General features: G+C 39.5%; 2 protein-coding genes across 3 annotated transcripts; both read left to right on the top strand.

Annotated features, from left to right (window-relative positions):
* Positions 1–1,280: 1,280 nt before the first annotated feature.
* Positions 1,281–3,980, top strand: acot8 (acyl-CoA thioesterase 8). Its single transcript, XM_055184992.2, has 6 exons — positions 1,281–1,439; positions 1,846–1,982; positions 2,079–2,304; positions 2,406–2,563; positions 3,159–3,350; positions 3,530–3,980. Exons 1-6 carry the CDS (start codon positions 1,312–1,314, stop codon positions 3,643–3,645), a joined length of 957 nt encoding a protein of 318 aa, XP_055040967.1. The 5' UTR covers positions 1,281–1,311; the 3' UTR covers positions 3,646–3,980.
* Positions 3,981–5,811: 1,831 nt separating this feature from the next.
* Positions 5,812–25,781, top strand: srsf6b (serine and arginine rich splicing factor 6b). 2 transcript variants are annotated; one of them, XM_055184990.2, is made up of 6 exons: positions 5,812–6,053; positions 22,566–22,738; positions 24,088–24,209; positions 24,322–24,524; positions 24,616–24,675; positions 24,776–25,781. In XM_055184990.2, exons 1-6 carry the CDS (start codon positions 5,947–5,949, stop codon positions 25,203–25,205), a joined length of 1,095 nt encoding a protein of 364 aa, XP_055040965.2. In that variant the 5' UTR covers positions 5,812–5,946; the 3' UTR covers positions 25,206–25,781. The 2 variants fall into 2 exon arrangements, with proteins under 2 accessions (XP_055040965.2, XP_055040964.2); XM_055184989.2 differs by having other exon boundaries at positions 5,815–6,053; positions 24,616–24,687.

The following is a 25,781-nucleotide window of genomic DNA, read 5'->3' as shown; positions in this document are numbered from 1 at the left end:
TACAGTGTGTTGACCAAATCTGGGCCAAGTCAGTATGTAAGATCTATTTTACTGGGTGTGGGCCACAACTGGCCCAGATTTAATAGTTTGATCCAATTTTTAGTGTGTGGGCCAGTTTTGGGCCGGGGACCCAGCCAGAACTGGGCCAGAACTCAAGCAAATATGTGGCCCAGTGGTGGGCCAGCCAGATTTTGCTATCTGGGTAGTCGCATCTACTGGTATGTTAACATCAGGCACCCAGCTGGCTCTGTTGGTAATATTTTTCACGCAACAACTTCTTGGCATTTTGACTTACAGACACCGCTACTAGCAAACAACACAATGCACGTCTCTTCTTTCTGCCTCTCGGTTGCGCGCGCAAGCAGTTAATGACGTCGCCGTGCAACCAGTCGATGCAATGGAGCTGCTTGATCTTTTGATAACATTATCTATTGTGATTAGCTATTGAAGTTTTATTTCTAGGTATGTTAATTGTAAGTAATGATTCCAATTTGTTATTTATTTCTAGTCTTTTTTCTTATCTAAATTATTTTATAATTATTTTCTGACTTTTTTTGTGTTGAGCCTTTAATGGCAGTTTCTTCATGTAGAATGAGTATAATTGCCTTTTGCCTTTTTTTAAAATACAAATAAATAAATTAAAGTTTAATATAAATAATTAAAAGGATAGGCCTTTACCTATGGATATTGCAGTGATAAATTACTTGAATCAAACATATAATAATAGTGTAAAGATATTTGGGTCTAAAAATCCTCAATCTGGACAGCGCAATCAATCAATCAATCAATATATATATATATATATATATATATATATATATATATATATATATATATATATATATATATATATATATTACTCATATCGAACATAGCACTGTTAAAGTAACAGAATTATAGGAATTATAAGAATTATAGTTTTAAGGAACGCTGTTATAAATGTCTGGCAAGGAAACTAAAATAAAGAGTTAAAAGAAAAACATATTTATAATCCTCAGGATAATGTGTGCTTGAAAGGAGAAAATGTGGACCCAGAAGAGATACAGTTATCTCGACAATTATCTACACAATTATCTACAGTCTATCGCACAGCAGCTTTTTCCCATTTCGACGCGTTTTCACCGTATGTTCGCCGATGTCACGCTGTACTCAAATGCTGCTGCTCTGTCTTGCCACTCAGTGGGCGTAACCGCAGTCCCTCTCGCCGACGGTGACGTCTTGTGCATACCCTCTTCATCCCAGTAGGTGGCGGAAATGCACCGAAAACTAGTTTGCCAACCTCTATTAAAAACACACAATAAGAAGAAGAATATGGCTGACAGCAGCAAACCGGCACAAACTGAAGTTGACCATAAGTCTTCTCCTGGTAAAGCTGACCTCAGAAGTGTACTAGTTACCAGTGTTCTGAATTTAGACAGACTTGACACGGATCTATACAGGTATAGTGCTGTTTTAGAAATGTATCTCAATCTTTCATTGTGTGCAAAAATTGCTGTGCACGAATTTTGTCATGTGTGTAGTATTATAACTCTATATTTATATAATTCAGAAAAGACATGTATTAAATTATATGAATAATATGATTCCTTTAACAACAAGAAACGCATCATCAAACTGATAAACCGTTTGATAAAGCATCAATGTACCAGTTTGAAGTACCAGGTAAAAAGATGTTAATACAGCTGAATGACAAAACAAAAGGCTTTTTATATAGATACTGTAACTTACAAGGAACAACACTGGATAACATCCCTGTGCCATGCAACAGTACTTTTCATTGTAAGAGCTTTCTGGTGTAAAAAAAGGTTTATGCATGCATTCGGTTTTTATTATTTCTTATTAAAGAGGGACACATCACTGGATTCCTCGTACTAAACGTCTTTTCGGGGGTCAGATTATTGGTCAGGCTCTGGTAGCTGCAGCCAAGTCTGTCAGTGAAAATGTCTATGCCCATTCACTGCACTGTTACTTTGTAAGGGCAGGTAGGTGCTGTCCAGCAGTCAATTAAAACAAAGTATTTCTGTGAATATATGCACAGAAATTGTGTTTTTAGACTTTTCTATTATTCCTTTTGTAAGGAGACCCATCGGTGCCTGTGCTGTACCAGGTGGAAAGGACACGGGATGGTCGAAGTTTCTGTGTCCGATCTGTGAAAGCCATTCAACATGGTCAGCCCATACTGATCTGTCAGGCATCATTTCACATGCGGCAGCCCAGTCCACTAGAACATCAGTTCATCATGCCTACTGTTCCTCCACCAGATGCACTGCTTACTATAGAGGAACTTATTCAGCGATACCTTAGGTGCCAGAGCACAAATGTGTTTATTACAGTGGGTTATACTTGGACTGTCTATAATTAAATCGTTTTTTTTTTATGTTTTCTTGACTATTTTCGATTTACAGTGACCCAAATTTGGCAGACACTGCACGTCAAGGACTAAATAAAATACTAGCCGACGAAGTTCCTATTGAGATCAAACCAATCAATCCACCTGATTTTTATAGACGTACTGCTATGGAACCAAAGAAACTGTTCTGGGTACGAGCAAGAGGCCATATAGGTAAAAAGCAAAATATCATCTCATTAGTCTTTTACAGTTAAAAACAGCTTGTGATGTTAACTATTGGTCACAAATCTGGAAACAGCTTTTTCTTTATTAGAGTTTTATTTCAGATTTCATAAAAATGGTAAAATCGACAAATGAATATATTGGAAATACACATCTGCAAACCACATTTCATTGTAGCTTCTTTAAAGTATTTTTTGTTTCATCATGGGTAACTTTGTGGGGTTCGTCCAAAGATGCGTTTTAAACCCATGTGAGTTCCCCTGTATGCTGAACACTTATTAGATCACAAAATAATTTTGACTGTGAGGATTATATACAATCAAATGTGTCCAAACCTTTAAGTGGTAGTGTAAATGATCATGTAATTCTCAAATTATTATTGATTATTACATTGCTCACTGAATTAAATATAGATGAACCATTAAATGAAACTATTTATGTCTGTTTATATGAGAAATGGAATAATGTACATGGTTATTACTACAAAATAAACCCTTTCAGGGTAACATACCTTACCCTGATCATGTTGTCAGGGTTTTAGTTGTATAACTGTACATTTCTTTATGTCTTTCTTTTTGTATTTTAGGAAATGGTGACATGAAACTGCACTGTTGTGTTGCAGCATATGTTTCAGACTATTTTCTCCTGGGCACAGCATTGTTACCTTACCCAAACTACAGGGCTCAGTTTTCAGCTTCTCTGGACCATGCTATGTGGTTTCATAGCACATTCAGAGCAGATGAGTGGATGCTTTATGAATGTGAGAGTCCTTGGGCAGGTCAGCACCTTTTTTATATTCTTGAATATTTTTGTAATTCACTGGGAACCTCTTGCAAGTTTCTTTCCATGTAGTTAGTAATAGACCTACTCGCTCGTCTATCAAACAGCATTTTGAGAAACTTTTAATAGTTTCTGTTAATATCTTATCATGATCTTTTTATACAATTTTTCCACCAGGAGGCAGCAGAGGTTTCATCCAGGGGCGCATGTGGAGACAGGATGGTGTGCTTGCAGCCTCTTGTGCTCAAGAAGGTGTACTGCGAGTTAAGGAAATGTCTCAAAGTAAATTATAAAGGACCTAAAATATATTACTTTTAATTAATAGTAAATTAAAAAATTAACATCAACTGACTGGTTTATTGCACATTGTGTGTGCAGTACAACATTAGTGTGCAGTGCGATATAATGTGAAACACAGCACTTATATACTTGCTGTTGCCATTTGTACTTAACAAGTAAAAACGTTTAATGTTATTTAAAGAATGTGATTTAGCACCTTTATTTAAGGATGCATTTGCTCGGTGTGTTTCTTAAAAGCATGTGTAAAGCATTGAAGGACTCATTTGAATTGTAATCGTGGACCATTCTTACAGTCTGATTGTTAATAAAATGTGAATAATTAACCGTCTTGGGTTGTGTTTAATACTTGAATTTGATCAGCATCTGAACATTATTATCCCTGCACATGATGTTACAAATTGTTTACCGTATGTATAAAGTCGCTCAGAGTAAAATTTTAGTCTTAAGTGTGTCAAAATTCTAAGAATGATGTCATTTTACTCTTATTCTTAGACTCAAGAATATGTTTGATTTATAAAGCCTCCTAAGTGTTAAGACTAGGTCTCAGCTCCTAAATTATTTAAGAGAGCTGGGGAGGTCTCCTAACCTAGTTAAGAGTAACAAGAGGGCAGCAGAGAGGCGTAGATCATGCACTTTACAACAAAGAATGTGTTAGAATTACTTTAATTCAAATGTATTTTTATAGCACTTTTGAAAAAAAAATTCGTTCACAGAGTAGACTCAACGATGTGACTGACTTCGAACGCACAACAGCAGCTGCTGTGCTCACTCAAGGTGATTTTATTTGACACTTCAATCACAGAGGTACACACCCACATTAACAATCACAGCTAGGTAGGTGTCTGTGTAGAATCATTTAATCAAATTAACAAAACAAAAACATAATACAAGTTGAGAGCACACAGTTAACACCCCCACATTGTTAATATATGTAACATAATTTCCCAAAAATAAATGCAGCAAACTTCATCAGCTTACACTTGGTTGCAGGCTTTGTCAATACATCTGCTACCATTTCATTAGTTGGACAATACTCTAACAAGATTACACCATTATTTACAGTAGACCTAATAAAATGATACTTGATGTCTACATGTTTTCTTTGCCTGCTTACAGGATTTATTGTACCTTGGTTATCTTCATATACTTTAGGTGGTGAGTACTGACATTGATCAAGATTTTCTAACAGCTGATTAAGATAGAGACACTCTTGGATGGTTGGGGCTAGTGCTATATATTCTGCCTCACAAGTGGAAAGTGCGACAGTGGGCTGTTTCTTGGTCTTCCATGAAATCAAAGCACCACATTTGGTTAGACTTACACAATAGCCTGTTGTACTACGTCTGTCATTACTAGCTGCCCAATCTGCATCACAGTATGCTTTTATTCCCAGTGTCTCATTACATTTTGTCTTTGTCAATTGTACCTTTAAGATACCTCAGTACATGTTTAACCGTGGCCCATTGCTCAACAGTTGGCTCTGTAAAATACTGTGCCAGTTTGCTTACCACAAAGCTTATATCAGGTCTAGTAGTAGATGGTCAGATAGATAAGGCTTCCCACTGCCTCTCTATATTTTTTCACATCAGTCATCTTTTCAGCACTATTTCCACTGGTGTCCAGCCACTGGTGTCTAGCAAGAAGGTCTGCGGGGCTGCAGCTGGATGCCTCTCCGAAAATCCGATCACATGACCAGTGTCTAATATGTTTCGGTGAACTCGGGTCAGTTTTATTACAAAAGTTCATAAAACATTTATCCTTCTGACTAATAACGCTGCCATTTTGTCTATTTATTGTTTATAGAAAGATTTGATGACAAAAATGTGCATAATTAAAAGGGTAGTTAGTTTTAATGATTTGTTTGCCCTAAATAAAACTAAAAACGCATAATACACTTTTAAATATGTCTTAATTAAGTTAAATAATTTTTTAACCATATTTTAATAAAAATCTTGCTGTTATTTTGTAAAAAAAAAAGTGTAAAATGTTTGGCCATATTTGCTTTACACTATTTTGACCAGCAGGGGTCGCCAGCGTGTGTGGTGTTTCGAACTGCTTCGAAAAACTGAATCAATTTTCGAAGCAATTGGTTCAATTGATTCGAAGCTTGAAAAGCTTCGTTTCTCCCATCACTAGTAAAAGAAAGGAAAGTATCCGTTTCAGAAGCAGCATCGGCGGAAGTGACGTCAACGCTGCGGCTGTTATAATCGCGCGGTGGCCCTTCCGAGCAGCAGACTGATAGCATTTAAAGCTACAAGAGTCCGTACGCTTAATAACTACCCATTGAACTAATCATGCCGCGTGTGTACGTGGGCAGACTGAGCTACCATGTGAGGGAGAAGGACATTCAGAGGTTTTTCAGCGGCTACGGGAAGCTTTTAGAAATTGATCTGAAGAACGGGTGAGTTTGTATGATAGCGTGCAGTGCCTCGGCAGGCTCGACACCAACCGAGGACGCTCAATGCGCTGTACGTTTAAATGTGACATGAATGTTAATTTGTTGTAGGTGGATAACTATAATGATGAAATAATAAAGAACTGTGATAATCTCTTAACTGGTATGATATGCTAAAGATGCAAATTGTCTTACACCAGTCCTTGCCGCGTGCTCAAAATGGCGGAGGGTTTTTGTGTTCGCGTTATCCGTGTTTTTATCATTGATTTAATAAACTTTTTTTATCTGCTTTGCGGTTTTATATATACAAATTAATATTTAGTGGTGATTAATCAGGTATGCGTTTAGTGGGTTTGTATTGTGCGTTACTGTATAATAGTTTATCTGAATTTGCAGATGTTTACTAACATCACATGTTTCGATTTTATTAAATGAATTATATGCGTGATGCACTGATTTCTGAGAACAACTCAACATAAGTTAGTGGGGCACAACAATGCATCTCGCAAGGTGTCAGTTGCTGTAGTTCCACACCTTCTGAAAAGGGAAGCCAAAACATTTAATTTGCCCCCTGGTGGCAAACTCTAAAAATTAAATGACACCTCAAAGGTGCCGTAGAATCTTGAACTGGATTTACCTAATACCTAGACTTTGGGTGGGTTGCACCAACAAGGATTAGATTAGCTCTAAACTCTGCTTTATTTTAGAGTTTGTTGATCTGTTCAATTTTAATTCCAGTTGCTGTTTATGCGCACCGAGCGCCTTGCGGTTTTTTTGCCGCCTGCCGCGCACGCGTTTTTGAAAGAGCGCCGAGACCGGAGAAGCGCCCGACGTCATTCGACTCTTTCCATTGTCCAATCGAATGAGGGGAGAGGCGGGCCTTACGTTGTGTTGAGGGAAGTTTACATTTGCTTTGAAGAACCGGACTCCACTCGCTCACTCTCTCCTGCGTGTTTGTGCTCCTCTTATCCTCAAACAAGGTCAGAGCAAGCGCCCTCTTTTTAAAGTTTCTGCTAATATGACAGTTAACAGCAAAAGAGCGCTCACGCCTCAATATTTGATTGACAAGACAGCTGACTCGGTGGTTGCTTAGCAATATGAAAAGCCGCGTCGCACTGCTCTTTTTTTAAAAAAGGCAGTGCGTCACGCATTGCGTTTGCATGCGTTTAAAGCGCTTTTGGTGTGACTGGCCCCTAACTGAGCAATGTGGCAGAAAATATTGCGAAGCTCAGATATTGTGATATAGTGAACAAGTTGATGTGGAAGCATTTGTTATGAAGCACCGCCGTGCGTTTGTTCATTCACTGCCCTTTAGTTTCTGACTGGAGTGCTCGTGACAGTGGAGAACCGCATACGAGCATCGGTAGCTGTCACCGGTGCTGTTAATAATCTTTTTGAAACCCTCGTGGTTTCTAATGATTTGGCCACACATTTAATTGTAAAAAAAAATTTAAACCTCCTCATATGCAAGTTTAAAGTAAACTCGGTTTAAATTTCAGTTAGGGATTAAAAGTAATGAAGCAACAGGGTTCAAGATAATCTAGAGCCGTGTCTGAAACCGCTCCCTATCCACTATATAGTGCACTATATCTGGTGTCGGCCATTTTGTAGTGGTGTCCGAAACCTGAGTGAACAACTTCATTCCCTACATTCATTCACTACTTTTTACCCACAATGCACTCTGATTTTGAGGGTACATTCGATGTACACTCGCTCACTCATATTTCCCATGATGCAACGGGAGACGAACGTGTTACTTGAATCAGCTGAAGGATGCTGACAGTAAACACACATTTACGTTTATACACTTTTGTTAGGGTTAGGTTTTTGAAAATAAACAATTGAAAAATAATTGCGACATCCTTTATTTAAAATCTAATACACATTTTTATTAAACTATAAATAAACCGCAGGAAATCAATATTATAAGCAGTTGTTTTGCTCTCTTTGTTATCAACTAATACAATAAACATAAATGTGAAAAACAGTAAGAAAGTAAACTTTACCATTTCAAAGTACAATCAATAAAGCCACACAGGTGTTTATGATGAATCTCTGCGACAGCGTTCTGACGCGTAATATTTACGTCAGTGTCCGAAATTGCTCACTCATTTCATTTGCTTCTTCCCCATGTAGTGGACTCAATTGCCACTCTCCATATAGGGAATAGTGAATGAGTGAACGAGGGAATGGTTTCAGACACAGCTTAGGTTTACTGTAAAATTTAAACCTGGATCAAAATGACAGTTTATATGTAACCCTGATTATTTTGAAATCTGTTTAAAGTTTGGTGCAACAGAATGATTAAATTGATTTAAACCCGATTTAGGTCTAATCCTTGTTGGTGCAACCCACCCATAGATGAGTAATGAGAGTTCTGTACGTGGTAATGACATCATGAGACACGATTGTTTTTTTCCATGTAAATCTTGTGCATGTAAAAGACCGCTGTAAAGAAGCCAATCTCAACATAACACCAACTGTGACGTTACAGTCGTGATGTACACAATTAAATTAATTACTAAGTCACAAGTTTGTTTAAAGCATTGTAACAACTGAGTTCGCACTATATGCTAGAGTTTAGGCTGAAGTTGAAGTTCTACTATTGACGTAACAGTTATGTTTTGCAGGTCCGTACTAAAAAAATAAACTTGCCGCGCTTGCCACTCCATTTCCAATCTCTAAATAATTGATTGTTCCTCAAATTCTCTATCTTTATCTGATACAGGCTCAAACATAAGGTCTGTTTACACACAGAGCTACTCAAATGAGCTGCTTATTCATGACTAGGGCTGAAACAATTCATCGAGTTACTCGATTAACTTGATTAAAAAAAATCCTTGAGGCAAAAACTATAGTCGGTGAAACGGTGATAACCGGTGCTTCAGCCTCTCACCGGTTATATCAATTGCCCACCGCGACACCGTCGTTTTGATATTTTCTTGTAATTAAATGCTTTAGTTTTGTTAGAGAGAGCAAACACTAACAACAATTGAATGTGTCTGCTGCCTGAATTCAGCGGAGCTGAACGCGCGTCACATCACAGAGCAGCAGGTGTCAGGTTTCATTTATTTCTGAGTGTGCGAGACGAGCTGACTGACCAGACAATGGCAGAAGCCGCGTGCTTCCTCGTTTTTGTTATAATATACATATATGATGTTTAATATAAGCGAGATCGTTTTGTTGTTGTGTTTTTCATCAAGAAAAATAATAAACCCATCATTCAAGCAACGCTTTATGGAGAAGTAGCCGGTTGCTCTGCTTGGGACTGGCGAGTTCTGTGAGAATTCCCTGCGCACGACTCAAGCACTTAATTAAACCAGCTGCTGCACTCGCATTGCATGCAAATTCATACGTGATTTAACGCAGCGTACACAAGCACTGCATTTAAACAGTTGCGTAATTCAAAAGTGAAAGTAAAATGTGCGTGTCTGCATGCGCATTTATAAGCCCCTCCCACCCGGTGATACCGGGATTACCGGGTTTGTGACGCGCCGATTAAACGGTGGGAAAATTGTCACCGCGGCAACCCTAGAACGCATGCACCATCGTCTCTCTCACGCAACAGTCAGACCAATCACAGCAATGTATCACATATGCTTACACTTTTATGTAGCCACGCAACAATTTCCAGGGCTCCAGACTAACTTTTTTCACTAGGAGCACAGTGGCCCCCAACTGAAAATTTTAGGGGCGCAACCAGAAAATTTAGGGGCACACAATGTAAATCAACATGCTAAGTTGCTAACCCAATATTCACATTTCTACTAAATTGCACAGCACATTGTACTTTCTGCATCTATAATTAAAGCATTTACTAGTAAAAGTACAGTTTCAAATTCAGTGGCACATCACAAAAAAGGTTAATTTACTGGTTGCACATGTGCGACTGGATGTAAAATTCAGTGGCACGCTCTCAAATTTTGGTGGCAAAATGTCACCATTTGGTGGCAGTCTGGAGCCCTGATTTCAGCATGCATGCACTGTATACACCCGGGACGTGATGTTGTGATTTTTCGAACGGATGCTTCACCTAAAACGCAAAAAAAAAATGCATATCGGTCGGGCTCTACAAAATACTACTGCGATTAAAATATCAGTAAACATGTAAAAATCTGAATTGAGCTAAACTCATCTGAAACCATCTTGTGTAATAAACGCATGAAGGCAGATTAATGCAGACTCTTGTCATTAGATTTTGTATCTTTACCTTAGACAGGTGTCTTGTTGCAGCGCTCCTGTAGTGTTTAACTTCAGCAGCCATTCGCAGACCAATCAGTGTATGACATCAAAATATCGCGAGAATGTTTAGAAACCAGGGCGTCATTTGAGCAACACACTGCCACCAACTGGACATGACTAGTAGGAATTACATTCTCAAGTTGAGTTGTATGGGCAATCTGCCAAAATAGCGTTCAGGTTTTTCTTTATCCTGCTTAAATTTTCTCCGTCAAAGACTTTGAGTTTAACGCGACTGAACACACACAAAAAGAGACACTAAAGTTGCCTAATCACAGGCTTGTTCATTTCTTTTTGCTTTTATAGCTTTTATAGTCTGTTGTGAGGGGAAAAATGTGCTTGTGCTAAGTAGGCTACATACAGTCCATCAGCTCAATATGCACGGTTTGTGAAGTTTCCTTAAAAACAGTGGTTTTCTCGTGGGTGCTTTTTTGAACTCTACTACAACAAAGTTAACCAAGCCACGTAATATACCACAGTGTTTCCTCTAGGATTTTTTCCAGCTGTGGCGGCAGGGGGCGCCCATGATGATTATAATGTACATTATTATTTTTTTAATGTAGAATATAGGCTACAGTAAACTAACATGTATTTTTTTATGATTTTCATGCTGTCATTTACTTTTCCTTATATTTATAGCATATTGCTTTTCTATGTTTAATCTAAACTATATTTTCTTAAATAATACATAAGTTTTATAGCTTCATACGGATCTTTCATTGTAGTTTTAATGTAGTGTGCAAGTTCTTGCTCATGTTTAGCGTTACAGAGCTGTTGCAAAGTCACGCACAATCCTGTTTGATAATCCGCACCGCTGTGATTTGACAGAACACCTGACCAGTTATCCGACATCAGCAGCAATTTTTTCCAGCATTCCACACTCGGCCTGTTTGACATAAAAAGCCCAACCCGCTCACACCGCAAATCACGCAGCTAAATATAAACCTTTAACGTTCTTCAGACAGAGCTTAAACACAAATAAGCACAGGGCCATTTAAAAACTGCTACCTATCGGAATCGAGTCGAATTTTGGTCTTGGATGTTAGACCTGCAGTTTAGCCTACTCATGCTTATTGAGACCCGACCTGCATCTACAACGCAAATGACACGTTAATATTATTACACCCGTTACATCAAATATTATGTGGTTCACCCGCGGGTACCCTGATCCCGCTGTCTGAAAACATATATGAAACCGTCTCTGCCTCAAGTTTTTATTACCAACGTCCGTCTCTTCCACGGGAATAATGTAAGTTTCCTTCCAAACAGATTTGACTATTAATGTTTTGCAGTCCCATAAGTAGTATTCAGTGTTTAGCCTTGTTTTTGGACAAACATCTTATCATTTAATGTGAAACTTTGTGAGGGTCGATCTAATAGGCTGTTTACACTTGGCATTAACATGTGTTTTCGTCGATCGGATCACAAGTGGACGACGTTAATGCCAGGTGTAAACGGTGTTCAAAACGTTTTGAGCTCGTCCACTTTCGACCACTTTCAACCACATCCAGAGGTAGTCGAAACCACTTTCGATCGGATCGATTTGGAGTTGCGGAACGCAGATGTGGTTGAATGCGTTCTAACAGCCAAACGCGACCTCCTTCTCTCCGCCGATTTATCTAATCTGAGGTATTAAACACAAATTTTACGTCTTTTTGACTTCTGGCGTGAACATTCGGTGAACAGCGCTATTTTAAGCCTTTCATTGATAAAACTAAGCGGCTGATCTCCGTAGTTTTGTTTTGAAAGCGTGTGAAAGTTGCGCGATCCTATTTCATCAATTGCGCTGAAAATTCAAAGAAAGCTCTTACATACTCATGTACAAAACACTGTGCCGCATGTTTACTTGCTAAACAAGCAGTGAACTCCGACATAATATTAGTTTGCGTCCATATCAACTCATAATGACTCCCGCTCGGGTTTGAATGACAGCAGAGAGTCTCGCCCACTGTCTCACAGACCATCCCCTCATAGTATTCAGCACAGACGCGGTCGAAAGTGGACAAAAGAGACGGATTTAAATACCAGGTGTAAACGTAATGTGTCTCTCTCGTCCACTTGTGATCCGATCGATGAAAACGCATCTTAATACCAAGTGTAAACAGCCCCCAAAGCACAGAAGATTGACTGACAACTGAGCGGTCAGCAGCGCGCTGCGCTTATAGTCTATATTCTGAATAACTAATGGCCTGATAAGTTGATAATATGGGTACAGTAGGGGTGTGACGAGACACTTAATCCACGAGACGAGACACGAGATTGGGTTCACGAGAACGAGACGATATTTTTACACTTTTTAAGAAACCCTCGATGATAAAATAAATGAATAAGAAACTGAAATCATGTTATTTTTAAATGTTTTGACTAATCAAGGACTGCCCCTAACATTTATTTTACTAACTAATAATGAAATAATTTGATATTTTTGGGTAATAAAAATAGACCCAAGTGAGCAGTAGCCTTTAAAATTACATAATAACGAAGATGTAATAATAATTGGTTCAAATAAAGTATTAAAACCTAGTTGCATTAAACAACATTACATGAACAAACACATTACATTTGTGGTCTATAAATAAAAAGCATTATGTATATATTATAACAAATGCCTGCAGGGGGAGATAGTTGACTCGTCTCGCGGACGCTATCTTCACTTTCACTTTAGACGGAGAGAAACGCTTATATTTTAGCCAAACAACGTTTAAATCCATTTGAATATTTAATATACGTCCATTACTTTACAATAGAAATGAACATGCAGACATTAAATCATGTAAACTCTGTGATGGTTTAATCTGTTGAGACTTCACATCTGACACTGATCAACAGACAAACACAACACGTCTCAGACTTCATACGAGCTCCCAAACGAACATTATTGGAAACCCAAACAAAAAAGCAAATGCAGTAAAAGACAGAATATAATGCATGCACTGTAAGAGGCTAATTACACCAACCATGCTTTAAACGCTTGGAAACGCAAGGCGCGACGCACTGCCTTTTTAAAAAAAAAGAGCAGTGCGAGTCGACGCGGCTTTTAATATTGCTGGCAACCACCTAGTCAGCTGTCTTGTCAATCAAATATTGAAGCGTGCGCTCTTTTGCTGTTAACTGTCATATTAGCAGACACTTTTAAAAAGATGATGCTTGCTCTGACCTTGTTTGAGGGTGAGAGGTGCACAAACACGCAGGAGAGAGTGAGCGAGTGGAGTCCGGTTCTTCAAAGCAACTGTAAACTTCCCTCACCACAACGTAAGGCCCGCATCTCCCCTCATTCGAGTGGACAATGGAAAGACGCGAATGACGTCGGGCGCTTCTCCGCTCTCAGCGTTCCTTCAAAGGCGCGTGCTGCAGCCGCCGGCAAAAACCGCAAGGCGCTCAGCGCACATAAACAGCGCGCAAACGCTCCATGCCCATAGAATATCATTTAAAAAAGGTGCCTGCAACTGCCATAAATGCTTTTGGTGTAACTGGCCCCTAAAATGGTCAAACAGAAAGCTGCATCCTCCGGAGGTCGCATATGCAGGCTGCATACGTCATTAAGGTTTATTTCAGATCATTAACTGAGCATTACATTCGCAAGTCGTGAGCATATTACAACACTTTGCGATTAACTAAATTATTAGTAAACTTCATAATTGTTAGTAGTCTCTAAGAAGACAGTCTTTATGAAGTAAATGCAGTTTAAAAATGCGACCTCCGAAGGATGCAGTCTTTTATTTGAGAAACGGCCAGAATTTCACCTACACAAGAAATCTCGCAAGACACACTTAATCTTGCGATACATATTTAATCTCGCGAGATCTCGTCGCACCCCTAGAGTACAGTGATTCCAAATGAATGTCCAAAAAACTTGTAATATGTTAAATCGAAAGTTTAATCATGTATTTTCTCGCAGCCCAGCGCTGCGTCCGTGTATATGAGCATGTGAAAAGCATACGCGTGATGACCTTGCAACTTAAATTACCCTTAATTTCTTGCCATACAGATAAAAGTAAAATAACATTTGAAACTGAAAATTGTTTTTTTTATTTGTGTAAACTCACAATAAGGAGAAAACCTTGTGCTTATTTAAAATCATTAAAAACATGACGTCCTTTCTGCTGCTTGGGTTTAACAGCGCCTCACAAAAAAAGAACAGCAATTCAAATACTATTTTATTCGTTTTGTCAATCTGATAATTATAACATATTTTGTGTAGGCTTATTTATTTTATTATTATTTCTCAAAACAGAGACGTAGCCTAATTTGTGCATGAAACTAAACCCATGGGGGAAATTATTATATTTTAGGAGATTTATTTATTATAAATGAGTGAACAACGCGAATCCAGAAAGGAATTTATTTCTTTAAAACAGCCAGTCTGGAAGGGCGGACATTTTGGTAGCTTCATTTATTTTGCGAGCTGCCGCCGTGGGTTTTGTCTAGAAGGGATCCAGAAAATGCCGAAAAGTTTAGGATTAGATTTGGAGGTAGGATTTTTATGATAAAAACAGAGGATTGTAGGATGTATTTGTCTCTCATTTAGCCAGAGCCAGTGAAATTTTGTGTTTAGAGTTGGGTTTGGGTGAAGGATTAGGATAAAACAGTGCTCATCCGGCGAGATTTCGTTTGCTGTATCCCTTCTATCCACAACCGCAGGCGTGGCGGGGATGTTTTAGGCGTGGCGGCCCGCCACGGTTGAATGTGTATATATGGGAAACACTGTACCGGATTATATGAGCTCTCGCTCTCATTATGTCCACGCAACACAAGCTCAAACGCGCCACAAAAGTGCACGTCTATCACGCATTCAGACTTTAAAACAGCAAACAGGGAAAAAAATAAAACTCAAGACTTACATGATATCCAGCTAGCCAACTCCGTTTGCCATGAGAAGTGGTGGAGCACACAGACTGCCATCATTTGACTCCGTTGGTCGATCTGGTCCAAGCTTCTTAATCCTTTATTTATTCATCAATTAAATACCTTGTATAGGGTGATTTTGTAAGGAGAAACTCATATTTTCCTTCATCTCAAGATATTTCACTTGTTTTCACTGATCTGTACTGTAGCTATCAGTTAACACAGCAATCTCCAACGCGGTTATGAGACTCTGTGAACGATCCAATCCCAGGAGGTAAAAAAACATTAAAAGCAATATTGATTTGCTTACAACATAAGTGGGAGTGTTTGGGGGGCTACAGTCCTGCGCCCCAGGGCGGATCCGAAACCAGCCACTTAGAGCTCAGCCTCAGGTCACATGTTTTTACCCTTTTTCCTGACATAGACACTCATTAGGGGTGCGCCCCAGACACACAAACATGACAGACAACGAACTCAGTTTTGATTTTTAATTGTTTTAAATAAATTATAACACGACTGACAGTGAAATGGTACAACTAAATGATTTTATTTTGTATTAATTTGCACTATATTTTTAACTTTTTGGTAACATGTTGAAGTAGCTTTCCTCTCTGGCCAGCTTTAAGTGGGCGGCGTCCCAGCACCCCCTAGTGACCAGCCGCCACTGCCTGCTATTAACCTTTTTTTCTTTATTAATCAATTGGTGTTAGAAATAGCTCACATGAAAAGCTAAAACCCTCCCAAATGATGTTAACGCACTGAAATGAATTAGTTTAACTAAAATATTTTTTGTCATTTAATCAAGACCTACAGAATCATTTTGTCGCCTATACAGAAATTGAACAAATTTACTGTACAAAAATATTTTTAGCAAATTCAGTAGTGGTGCTGTGAGATCCAAATTTTATGACTTCCATGAGCTTGAAAGACTGCATCCATGCGGTTTGGCAAGGATTCATACAATGTATGGATGAATTCATCAGGAATAGCAAAAAAGCAGTCTTGCATGCCTCCCAGAGTTCATCAATATTCTTTGGTTTCATCTTCCATGCTTCCTCTTTCATCCTACCCCACATATGCTCAATGATCTTCATGTCTGGTGACTGGGCTGGCCAATCCTGGAGCATCTTGATCTTCTTCGACTTGAGGAACTTTGATCTGGAGATGGAAGTATGTGATGGAGCACCATCCTGTTGCAGGCTTCTGCTTTTCCAGCGCCCATCCTTTTAGCAGGCTGTGTGCCTTTTGTTTAGGGCTGGCTTCTGGGCACTGATTCGATCATAAATGCCATTTCGAGACAAAATTTGACAAACTGTTCTGGTTGACACGGGGATTTCAGGTGACCAGGTCTTGTGGAGCTCTGCTGCAATGGAAAATGGGCTGGCCTTGGATTTTCGAGCCGACAAGCGGAGCCTTCGAGCAGTTGTCTTCCGGGGTCTGCCTGACCTGGGCTTGTCAAAAACGTCTCCAGTCTCTTCAAATCTTTTTTTATCCTCTGTACTTGATGCTGAGACACATTGAAGGTGTCTCCCACATCAGCAGTGGATCTGGTCTTCAGCCTCTTGATAATCAAAACTTTAGTATCAGGGTGAATCTTAGGCATGTTTGCAGAGGTCTAGTTGCAGTTGATGTGTAGGGGTCTTTTTATACACACCTGAGACCTAATTGATCCATTATTAGTCACAGATGAACCTTATATGACAAGGTGACAATACTTATGTCTTTGCAAAAATTGACTCAATGGGCTTTAACAAGCTGTGAATATTAGAATACTTAGTTTCGTTTTGAACTGAAACATTATTACAAAAGCTGTTGGGATTAAAATGAGCCATTTCTTGAAAACAAATTTTGATTAGAAATATATTTTAACTGCACTTCATGTCAATTTTACACAAGCGACAAGACTTTTGTCAGGTTATGTAGAAATGTACATAAACCAGATATTTACTTTGATGTCAGGGCTAGATTACAGCTAGAGGTCGACCGATATGGCTTTTTCTCTGGCCGAGGCCGATATTTATAAATCGGGGCAGCCGATGGCCGATATTTTTGGCCGATTTTCTATATGTACATAATAATCAATGTTCTCATCATTAGCAGATATTTTAAATGTAAAAATGTCACTATTTAAGTCAAAATATTTAAAAAAAATTATGACTGGTCTTTCTGAAGAGTTTTACAACCTCCTCTGCACCATCCATTTATCAGACACAGATATTACCCGTTTACTCTGCTGTTTACTCTGCTGTCATCATCTTTGATCAGTTTTTTACCATGGCTTTTATTGCTTTGTAGGATAAAATCCTTATTTGGTAGACCTGATAAATTATTTATTCATCAAAGTTAACATGGTAAATGTCTCCGTTTTTTTTAGTTGAGACTGTTATTTAGAAAGATTTGCCCTAAATAACATTTACATTCTCATTTCTGAGGCGCTATAAGTGACTGATTGTGCTGACAGTGACGTCTTGTAAGTTTAGTGTTGGGACAGATATGTTGTTTCAACCGTTCATTCAAACGAATCCATTCAAAGGAGTTAGTTCGTGAATCGGACGTGTGGTGTTGTAATCCAGGCTAAGCAGCGCAAAACTGTAAACAAGTTACTGTAACAACATGAAAAACATTTCCTCGGTGGATATGATTTGGTCTTCCGACCTTTCGCCATTGAGTCAGTTTTGTTTTGAGTAATAAAAGCAGGGAGACGGCGCACGACTCTGCTCTCTCTATCACGCAAACAAAGATGATCATCATCATCACTCATTAATCACATGAAATGAGCCTAATCTTTGCACGGACACTACACCGCGAGACATAAGCCCGTCGCGCTGTTGTACTGGCTGCTTAATTCGTGCGATCCTGCCATCGTTTACTAAAGCTGTTTGTGATCAAGGCACAGCTGCACACACACGGGAGCGATCTGCTTGCAGCAAGAGGCAGCGTCACAAGTTCTAAAACAGCGCTTGGGTGCCCGCAGATGCGCCTGCATATTAATCGGCCTAATTTTGCAGCTAAATCGGCCAAAGCCGATTTTTTGAAATATGCCGATAAATCGGTCGGCCTCTAATTACAGCATGAAACCTGTTATGCATATTAATAAATAAAATTGCTTAATTGATGGCACTGGCACTTATAAACACTAAATGGGTAAAAATTTTAATAAATAGGCCTAGTTTTGGAGTCAAATGGCAATACCTCTTTTTTTTTTTTTTTTTTTTTTTTTTTTTTTAATAAAAGCCAAATGCTTAATCATTTTACAGCCACATAATTTTTGTTATGCATTATGTTTTGGTTGTTTAAAAACACACACAAAATTTTTATCCGATTAATCGATAGATTAAGTGCTAGTTTAATCAATTACAAGAGAATCGATAGCTGCAGCCCTATTCATGACCCTTAGAGGTAAACCGATATGTGTTTTGCAGGGCCGTGTTGATACTAGGGATGTCAATTTATGCAATTTTACATATTCGATGATCATTTAAACTAACGATAAATCTATTGTTTGGGTATGTATATACAGGGGTTAAATTGTGATTTGTTATGTTGGAGCTCTGTGTGGAGGGGTACTTCAAGGGTAACATGTTTAATACTGATGACAGCAAAGCCACTGGTGTGTTTCAATGACATTCTGGACTTCTGATAGGATTTAGTAAGTTTCAGCTTTAAAGCTGTGCCAGAGGTTGACACAAAATATCTTAAAAAGAGCGTCTGAACTTTAAATGATGCAAGTCTATGAGTTTGACACCCTATATCCATTTGTTGCACATGTCATTATGCACAATTGATCAAACTTTGAAGGAAGTTAAAAGAATCAAGCTCCTTGAATAATTCTAGGCATAAGATAGGCTACCCAAAAAGACTCAATTAACAAGAAAAGGTACAACACAGAGTACTGTATCAGCAACATCTCTTAGAAATTAGCCATAGAGATTCCCTATGCTGGTCAGCAGCTAGTAAAACAATCATAGTTAGGTTTGATTTGTGTAATCAAAATACATTATTTTATTAAGCTAAACAATGAGTTATGTCCAGTGTTATCCAGTTAACATAATGTTATTAGATGACTGACATACATACTTTAGTCTTCTATTAAGTTTTCTCAATGTGGGCACCATTTACCCCTCTCTCTCTCTCTCACTGTCACTCTCTCACTCACACACACACACACACACACACACACACACACACACACCTCTACAATTTCATATGATCCTGCGTGCGTGTTCTTGAAGCTGCTCTGAGTTTTTTCGCTTGAGCTGCATATTTTCAACTTTGCGAAGACGTGTTTAAAGAGGAAGGAGCGTGTTTTCGCTGCAATTGTGCCGCCCAAATCGCGTCATTTGCAAATTCAGAACTATGACAGCATACATTGTTACTGTTACACAGAGTTACTACAAAACACGTGCACGGCGCGGGCATATAGAGAGGGAGAGTGCGCGCGTGTGTGTGGGAAAGTCATGATAAACTCGATCAGTCATCATCTCTGTCAGTAACATATCCGTGACTGTTGAGGTTTACGCAAAAAAGAAAGTATAAAGAGGAACAGACTTTGAAAACACCGTCACCTTTTCAGTTATGTGAGAGAGAGGCACGCGCCGCATACAACATGACAGAGAGCACGCGCAGTACTAAATTAAGCTGAACAGTAAAATATATAAATGTGCACACTCCATTGGATAATTGTAAATGCGCAAACACATGCTGAAAATACATGCCATTGTGGAATAAGATAAATATCATATTACAGTACTTAAAGGTTATAGTTTGTTTAATAAAATAACAAATTGTTCTCTGGCGCTATAAAGAAAATCAAATCTAATTTACTTGACCTTCAAGGGGGGGCGGGTCGAGCCGTTAGGAGGGCGGGGCGCCCCCTTATATAATGGTAGGGGAAACACTGTGGTAACAGTCACATGTAAATCCATGCTTTTATGAGAATAAAGGTTTAACGAGTGGATACTTTTTTTACGATTATTCTAGCAATTATTTTCCGATGCATCGGTTAATGCGGTTGTAGAATGCGATTGTCAATCCTGTAAATTACTGAACTGTGTGTGAACTGACAGGATTACGCATTAAAAGTTGAAGTGACAAACTAATTAATATGCAGTGTACAGGATGCCATGCACATTTGGGCGCAAATTTTCGAGATGTGTCATGTTGCTAGTGGTCGAATGGTATGCTATCTGTAACAACTTTATCTCATGGCTCAACAATTTTACCTCGAATTTAGAATATTAGTTGACGGCCCTAAATGTAACGTTACAACACTGCAAGCATGTGCAGCCGTTTTGCGTTGTGTGAGGAGAGCGTTTGCCGCGCATGGCCATTGTGCTTTCACACCGGCTGCTTTTGCAACGCACACTGTGCAGTTTAATAACCTTGTAAAATGAAGTAATGTGAGCTTGAGATTTTTATATGTATTTTTGAGCAAAACCTCTTCAATGCAACTTTTGACGTTCAGTGTAGTTTTTATAATTGTGATGTTAAATCCACATTGTTGTCTTCCTCTGTACTTGCGTTCTTGAGAATTGGAATTGAACTTCGACGGTTAATGATGACGTAGAGTGAGAACACAAGGACGCAAGATCACTGAGGAACACACATTGAGAAACAAAACATGATATGGTTTTTAAGGAAAGTGTCTTGTAGGCTATTGCTCCTGCACCACAGTATAACCCCATTCACACAGACCTCTGGTCCCAGAAAATACCCGTAAAATTGCCAGACAAGCGTCTGTGTGAACAAAAACTCGTTCCGTTAATCTTCTGGGATCGTTGCCGGAAAGAGGACCTAGTAAGATACGCGGGTAACCCTCTGTGTGAACAAGAATGCCGTAAAGGGCGTGTCGAAGTGAGGACGCGAGCGTCATCATCACAACACAAGTTATGGTTCAGCTCCTTACAACGAGAGATAACATGCATATAAAAATTCACCACGAGAAATGTTGCAAACTAGATTGAAGCAGTTATCAGAAAATGATATATGAGACGCATAAACAATGACGCACATGCCGTAGTGAGGTCGCGCGTGTCATAGCAACATGAAGTTGGTTCAACTCTTTAAAATGAGGGATTTACAACATTCACATCGAGAAATGTCAGCATACTAGACTGAAGCAGATATCAGGTAAGTTAGCTCATTACTTACTGCGTTGAAACGGAGATCATTCAGCAGCATAAAAGAATATCGCGTCACGTGCTCATTTGAGTTATAATAAACGAAAATACCCGCACGTCATCCCAACGAGATATATTGTTCAGCTCCTCAAAATGCGGGTTTTAAATGCATATAAACAATCACGATGAGAAATGTCTGAAAACTGTATCAAAGCAGAAATCAGGGAGCTCGTCAAATATCCACTCTGAAGCTGAGATCATTCACCAGCATAGAACTGTGCATTCATGCGCTCCTTTATAATCTTATCATAAACAAAAATGCACGCGAGTTGTTTCTGGAGAGAGAAATAATATATAATATGCAAACTTCAGACGCTGCGTAGAAGAGAGGGCGGGACTTTCAACATGTCACGTGTCTTTCCGGGACCATCAGATGCCGTGTAATCTTGGCAGTGTGAACGAACAAAAACTCTAACTATTCCGGAAAAATCCAGGATGCATTTTACGTGTATTTTACGGAATTTCTGTGTGAAAAGGGCTTATGTAAACTATTTTTATAATAAATAACTGCGTAGATGCAGATGTCATTTGTCAGTTAATGTACTTACCTTTGAAGTTCACTCTGCTCCGTGCCTTGGTTGCAGAAAATTCTTAATAAACTTGAAAAGGCGCTAAAACGCAGATGAAAAGACGATGCCCAAGACGAAAGTGCAAAGCCCAAGCCTGGCTGGATGGGGGGAGCTTGAGACCAAAGCCCCCTTGATGCCGGGCCTGTTTCCAAGGCAAAGTCACATGCGAGTAAACTCTCCTTTAATTGGTCAGAGTGCATCTGTTTATATTCCGTGATTTCCCTCAAAGTTGTATGTCAGGATTGACAGAACCAACTACAAAACCTACCTTCACATAGCCGTGATCCATGATCGCCATCTTCCCTCATTTTTGGGAAACAAAAACATTAGTTATTTTTGGGGTATTTGTGCCACTAATCAGACCATTAAACAAATGGAGACCGGAAGTTAAGTTCTGTCCAGACACATAACCACGACTGCCAATGAAACGGTCAACGTCAACTTGTGTGGATTAAGTAGTGTATGGATTATCCAGTTCACACTGTGAATCTAGTCATAGATTCTGGAATGACATTAAAAATAACCAAACAAAGCACTGCAGGGTTTGATATCAAGCAGTTTTTTGCTACCCTGTACTTGTAAATGCAGTTAATTTGCTCACAATGGCATAATCAGGGGAGAAATAAACTGGACAGACTTACGGGTTGATGTAGCCGTATCTAATGTTGCAATCTGTGAATTTCTAGGTATGGGTTTGTGGAGTTTGAAGACAACCGTGATGCCGATGATGCCGTGTATGAGTTGAATGGTAAAGAGCTGTGCGGGGAGCGTGTGATCGTGGAGCACGCGAGAGGACCCCGGCGAGACCGAGACAGAGACAGAGACGGATATGGTGGGGGTTATGGGGGAGGTGGCCGCAGTAAGTACAGTCTCAATGCTATTTCAAGTACTTTTTTGCAGGCCGAAGGAGGTAATGGCGCTATATAATCACTCTTATTTGCAGTGGACTTTTCATGCAACAAACCAAGGTCATATGAGTCCAGCGACTAACATGTCTTCTCTGTTAAAAGCTGCAGTGCCTATGATGTCAAATGAAGAGTGTTTGGACTCCAATGTTATTTCAAGATGTAATGCAGGTGGTCCTTGAATGTCTGACCTGTTTAAATGGGGATTCCCTTCCATTCGGCCCATTTTAAAACCAAAGGTTCATGAGAGTGTGCAAAATATCTGTAATCTTGAATAGTTAGGGGGACTTCACCTATAGATGTTTACATGTCAGGTGGTGGGCTGTGTTTCTTTTTGGACCAGACTGCAAAAGTAGATTTAGTAATTGGTTATCTGCCACATCAGAAGCCTCACTGGCATGTAAACAGTATGACGTGTGTCGATGCGATTTGTGTTTACATTTGAATTCAACATTAACAAAAGTCCTTGATGTTTCAATTTAAAAGAGTCTGGTGCGGGCTGAGTCCGAGTCCATTGAGGCTAAGATGACTGCCTGTCCCGTTTGGCCTTGGCTTTCACCTTACAATGTGTGTGTGACCTTTGCCCTTTGACCCTTGGCTGACCTAACCGGAAGCCATGATGACAGCTGCCTTTTGCCAATAGACCAGGGTGATGGTGAGGAAACCCATTGGTTTTTATGTTGAACGAAATATTGGACGGGTTAAACAAAAATCATGTAGCCACCCGCTAGTTTCCTTTTCTTTTTCTTTATTAAAAAGAGCAATGGGCTTCCCTTGCTATGTGTCTGTGCTGTCGCTGTTCTGTCAGTAGACAGGTAACATGTCAGCATCTACTGTAAGTAGTCCTGGTTATGTTTTTGTTTGTAATTTTCCTTCTCTTTGTTTTGATGAGGGAACTGTGTACACATTTGCCATCTTAAATTGCTGCCTATTGTGTCTCTGAAGCAGTATTCAAGCTCAGAGCATTGCTGTTCTTATGCTGTTGAGTGAAGACCAGCAATGCCACCTTTTGACCCCCTTCCAAAGGGACAGATTAAACTCATCGAGTGGGGGCACATTTCTCAAGTATTTTGTTTTTATAAGGCCACGCTTATTGTTCCCATCAGAACTATGGTGCTGAGGTCTTATTTATGATGATTTTTGGGTGGGGTTATTCATTGGGATAGGATGGGAGGGTGCGAGAGAAACTTTTTTTTTTACTTGCCTTATGCAGTTTGTCTGAAGAGGTTGCCTTCTGTGCGCTCTTTGGAAAATCTCTTGTTTTAGTACTTATTGTTTTCTGTCTTTTGGCTTTTGTCTAAAGGCAGTAGTGGTTACAGCAGCAGGAGTCGTAGTGGAAGAGACAAATACGGACCTCCGGTTCGCACCGAGTATCGTCTGATAGTGGAGAACCTGTCCAGTCGCTGCAGCTGGCAGGACCTCAAGGTAATTTAACTTTAGGCTTAACGCATGCATACAACAATGGCCTGGGTGACCATTGTTTTTTAATATCTGGAAATTAAGCTTATACTTGGTTTTATTATTTAATTTTCCATAGGACTTTATGCGTCAGGCTGGAGAGGTGACCTATGCTGATGCCCACAAAGAACGGACAAATGAAGGGGTCATTGAGTTTCGCTCTTACTCTGATATGAAGAGAGCCTTGGACAAGTTGGATGGCACTGATATTAATGGGAGGAAGATTCGACTTGTCGAGGATAAGCCTAGACGTCGTCGTTCCTACTCTGGGAGCAGGTCAAGGTCAGTCATTGGCATCAGCAATCTCATTTATCTGCATTTAGGTTAGTTTTTTTCAGTCTGGCAGTTTTATAATGAGCATTTTAAATCACAGGTCACGTAGCAGACGCCGCTCTCGCAGCAGGAGCCGTAGGAGTTCACAAAGCCGTTCCAGGTCCAGATCACGGTAGAGCTATAGAACCACCCTTTTTTTGTGGGGGGGGGGGGTTAAATGTGCATGTGCACGTTTTCTTACCTTGTCCGTTCATTTACAGGTCAAGGTCCCGCAGCAAGAACCGTTCTCGCTCAAGGTCTGGCCGCAAGTCCCGTTCTAGGTCTAGGAGAAAGTCTCACTCCAAGTCCCCGGGAAAGACCCGCTCCAGAAAGTCCAAGTCACGCAGTCGTTCTGCTAGCCACAAGTCTCGTTCGCGCTCTGATGCTCGTAAGTCTCGCTCCAAGAGCCGCTCTAAAGCAAAGTCTGAGAGGGATTCCAGAAGCCGTTCCAAGGAGAAGTCTGTCAGTAAAAAGTCCCGAAGCCGCTCTCTTTCTCCAAGGGAGAATGGAAATGGGGAGCGAGCCAAGTCTGCTTCCCGTTCGCCATCTCCTAAAGAAGATCGTCATCAGTCAGATTCACCCAGCAAGCATTCTGCATCTCGTTCTCCTTCACGATCAAAGTCACGTTCCAGGTCTCCTTCGCAAGATTAGGGTCTTTCCAGTAAGGTTACAGAAAATTATTTCTTATGTACAGCTCAGTGTTAAGTTGGTCATTCACAGCCTGAGAACATTCAGCAAATACTTATGAAGACTGCATCCCAATGTAGTATTGATTACCATGCTGTTTTCAAATTTCAACATTGCATGCAAACGATTGCAAACCATAGATGTTACCCCTATATTTTACCCTATTCTCCAAAAGGCCCATTGCTTGTTGCTGTAGTGTGGGATTTAAGGCTAGAACATTACTACTAAATTTGGTTTGATATGTACCAGCATTTGCAGTAGTTTTTCTGTAGTCTTCAACAAATGTTTAAGATGTGATTTTTGAGTAATTGGCTACAAAATGCTTCCTTGCTGTATAGTAATTCATTTTTTCCTACCTGAAAGCTTTGTTAGTGCTTTTGCTCAAACTCAGTCTTCAGTGATGTTGCTTCAAATTTTATAAAGTGTGATACATTACTGCACTTTCAACCTGTTTTCTTTGTCCAGGATTGGCCTAATTTTTAAATGAGTTTTTGAATATTTTCCAATGTTTTAGTTGAATAAACATTTAATTGGTTTTCA

This window comes from Misgurnus anguillicaudatus, chromosome 14, assembly GCF_027580225.2.
Source record: "Misgurnus anguillicaudatus chromosome 14, ASM2758022v2, whole genome shotgun sequence".
NCBI classification, from domain to species: Eukaryota; Metazoa; Chordata; class Actinopteri; order Cypriniformes; family Cobitidae; genus Misgurnus; species Misgurnus anguillicaudatus.
Note: the sequence above shows the minus strand (reverse complement) of the source record. Positions and strands in the feature narration are given on the sequence as shown.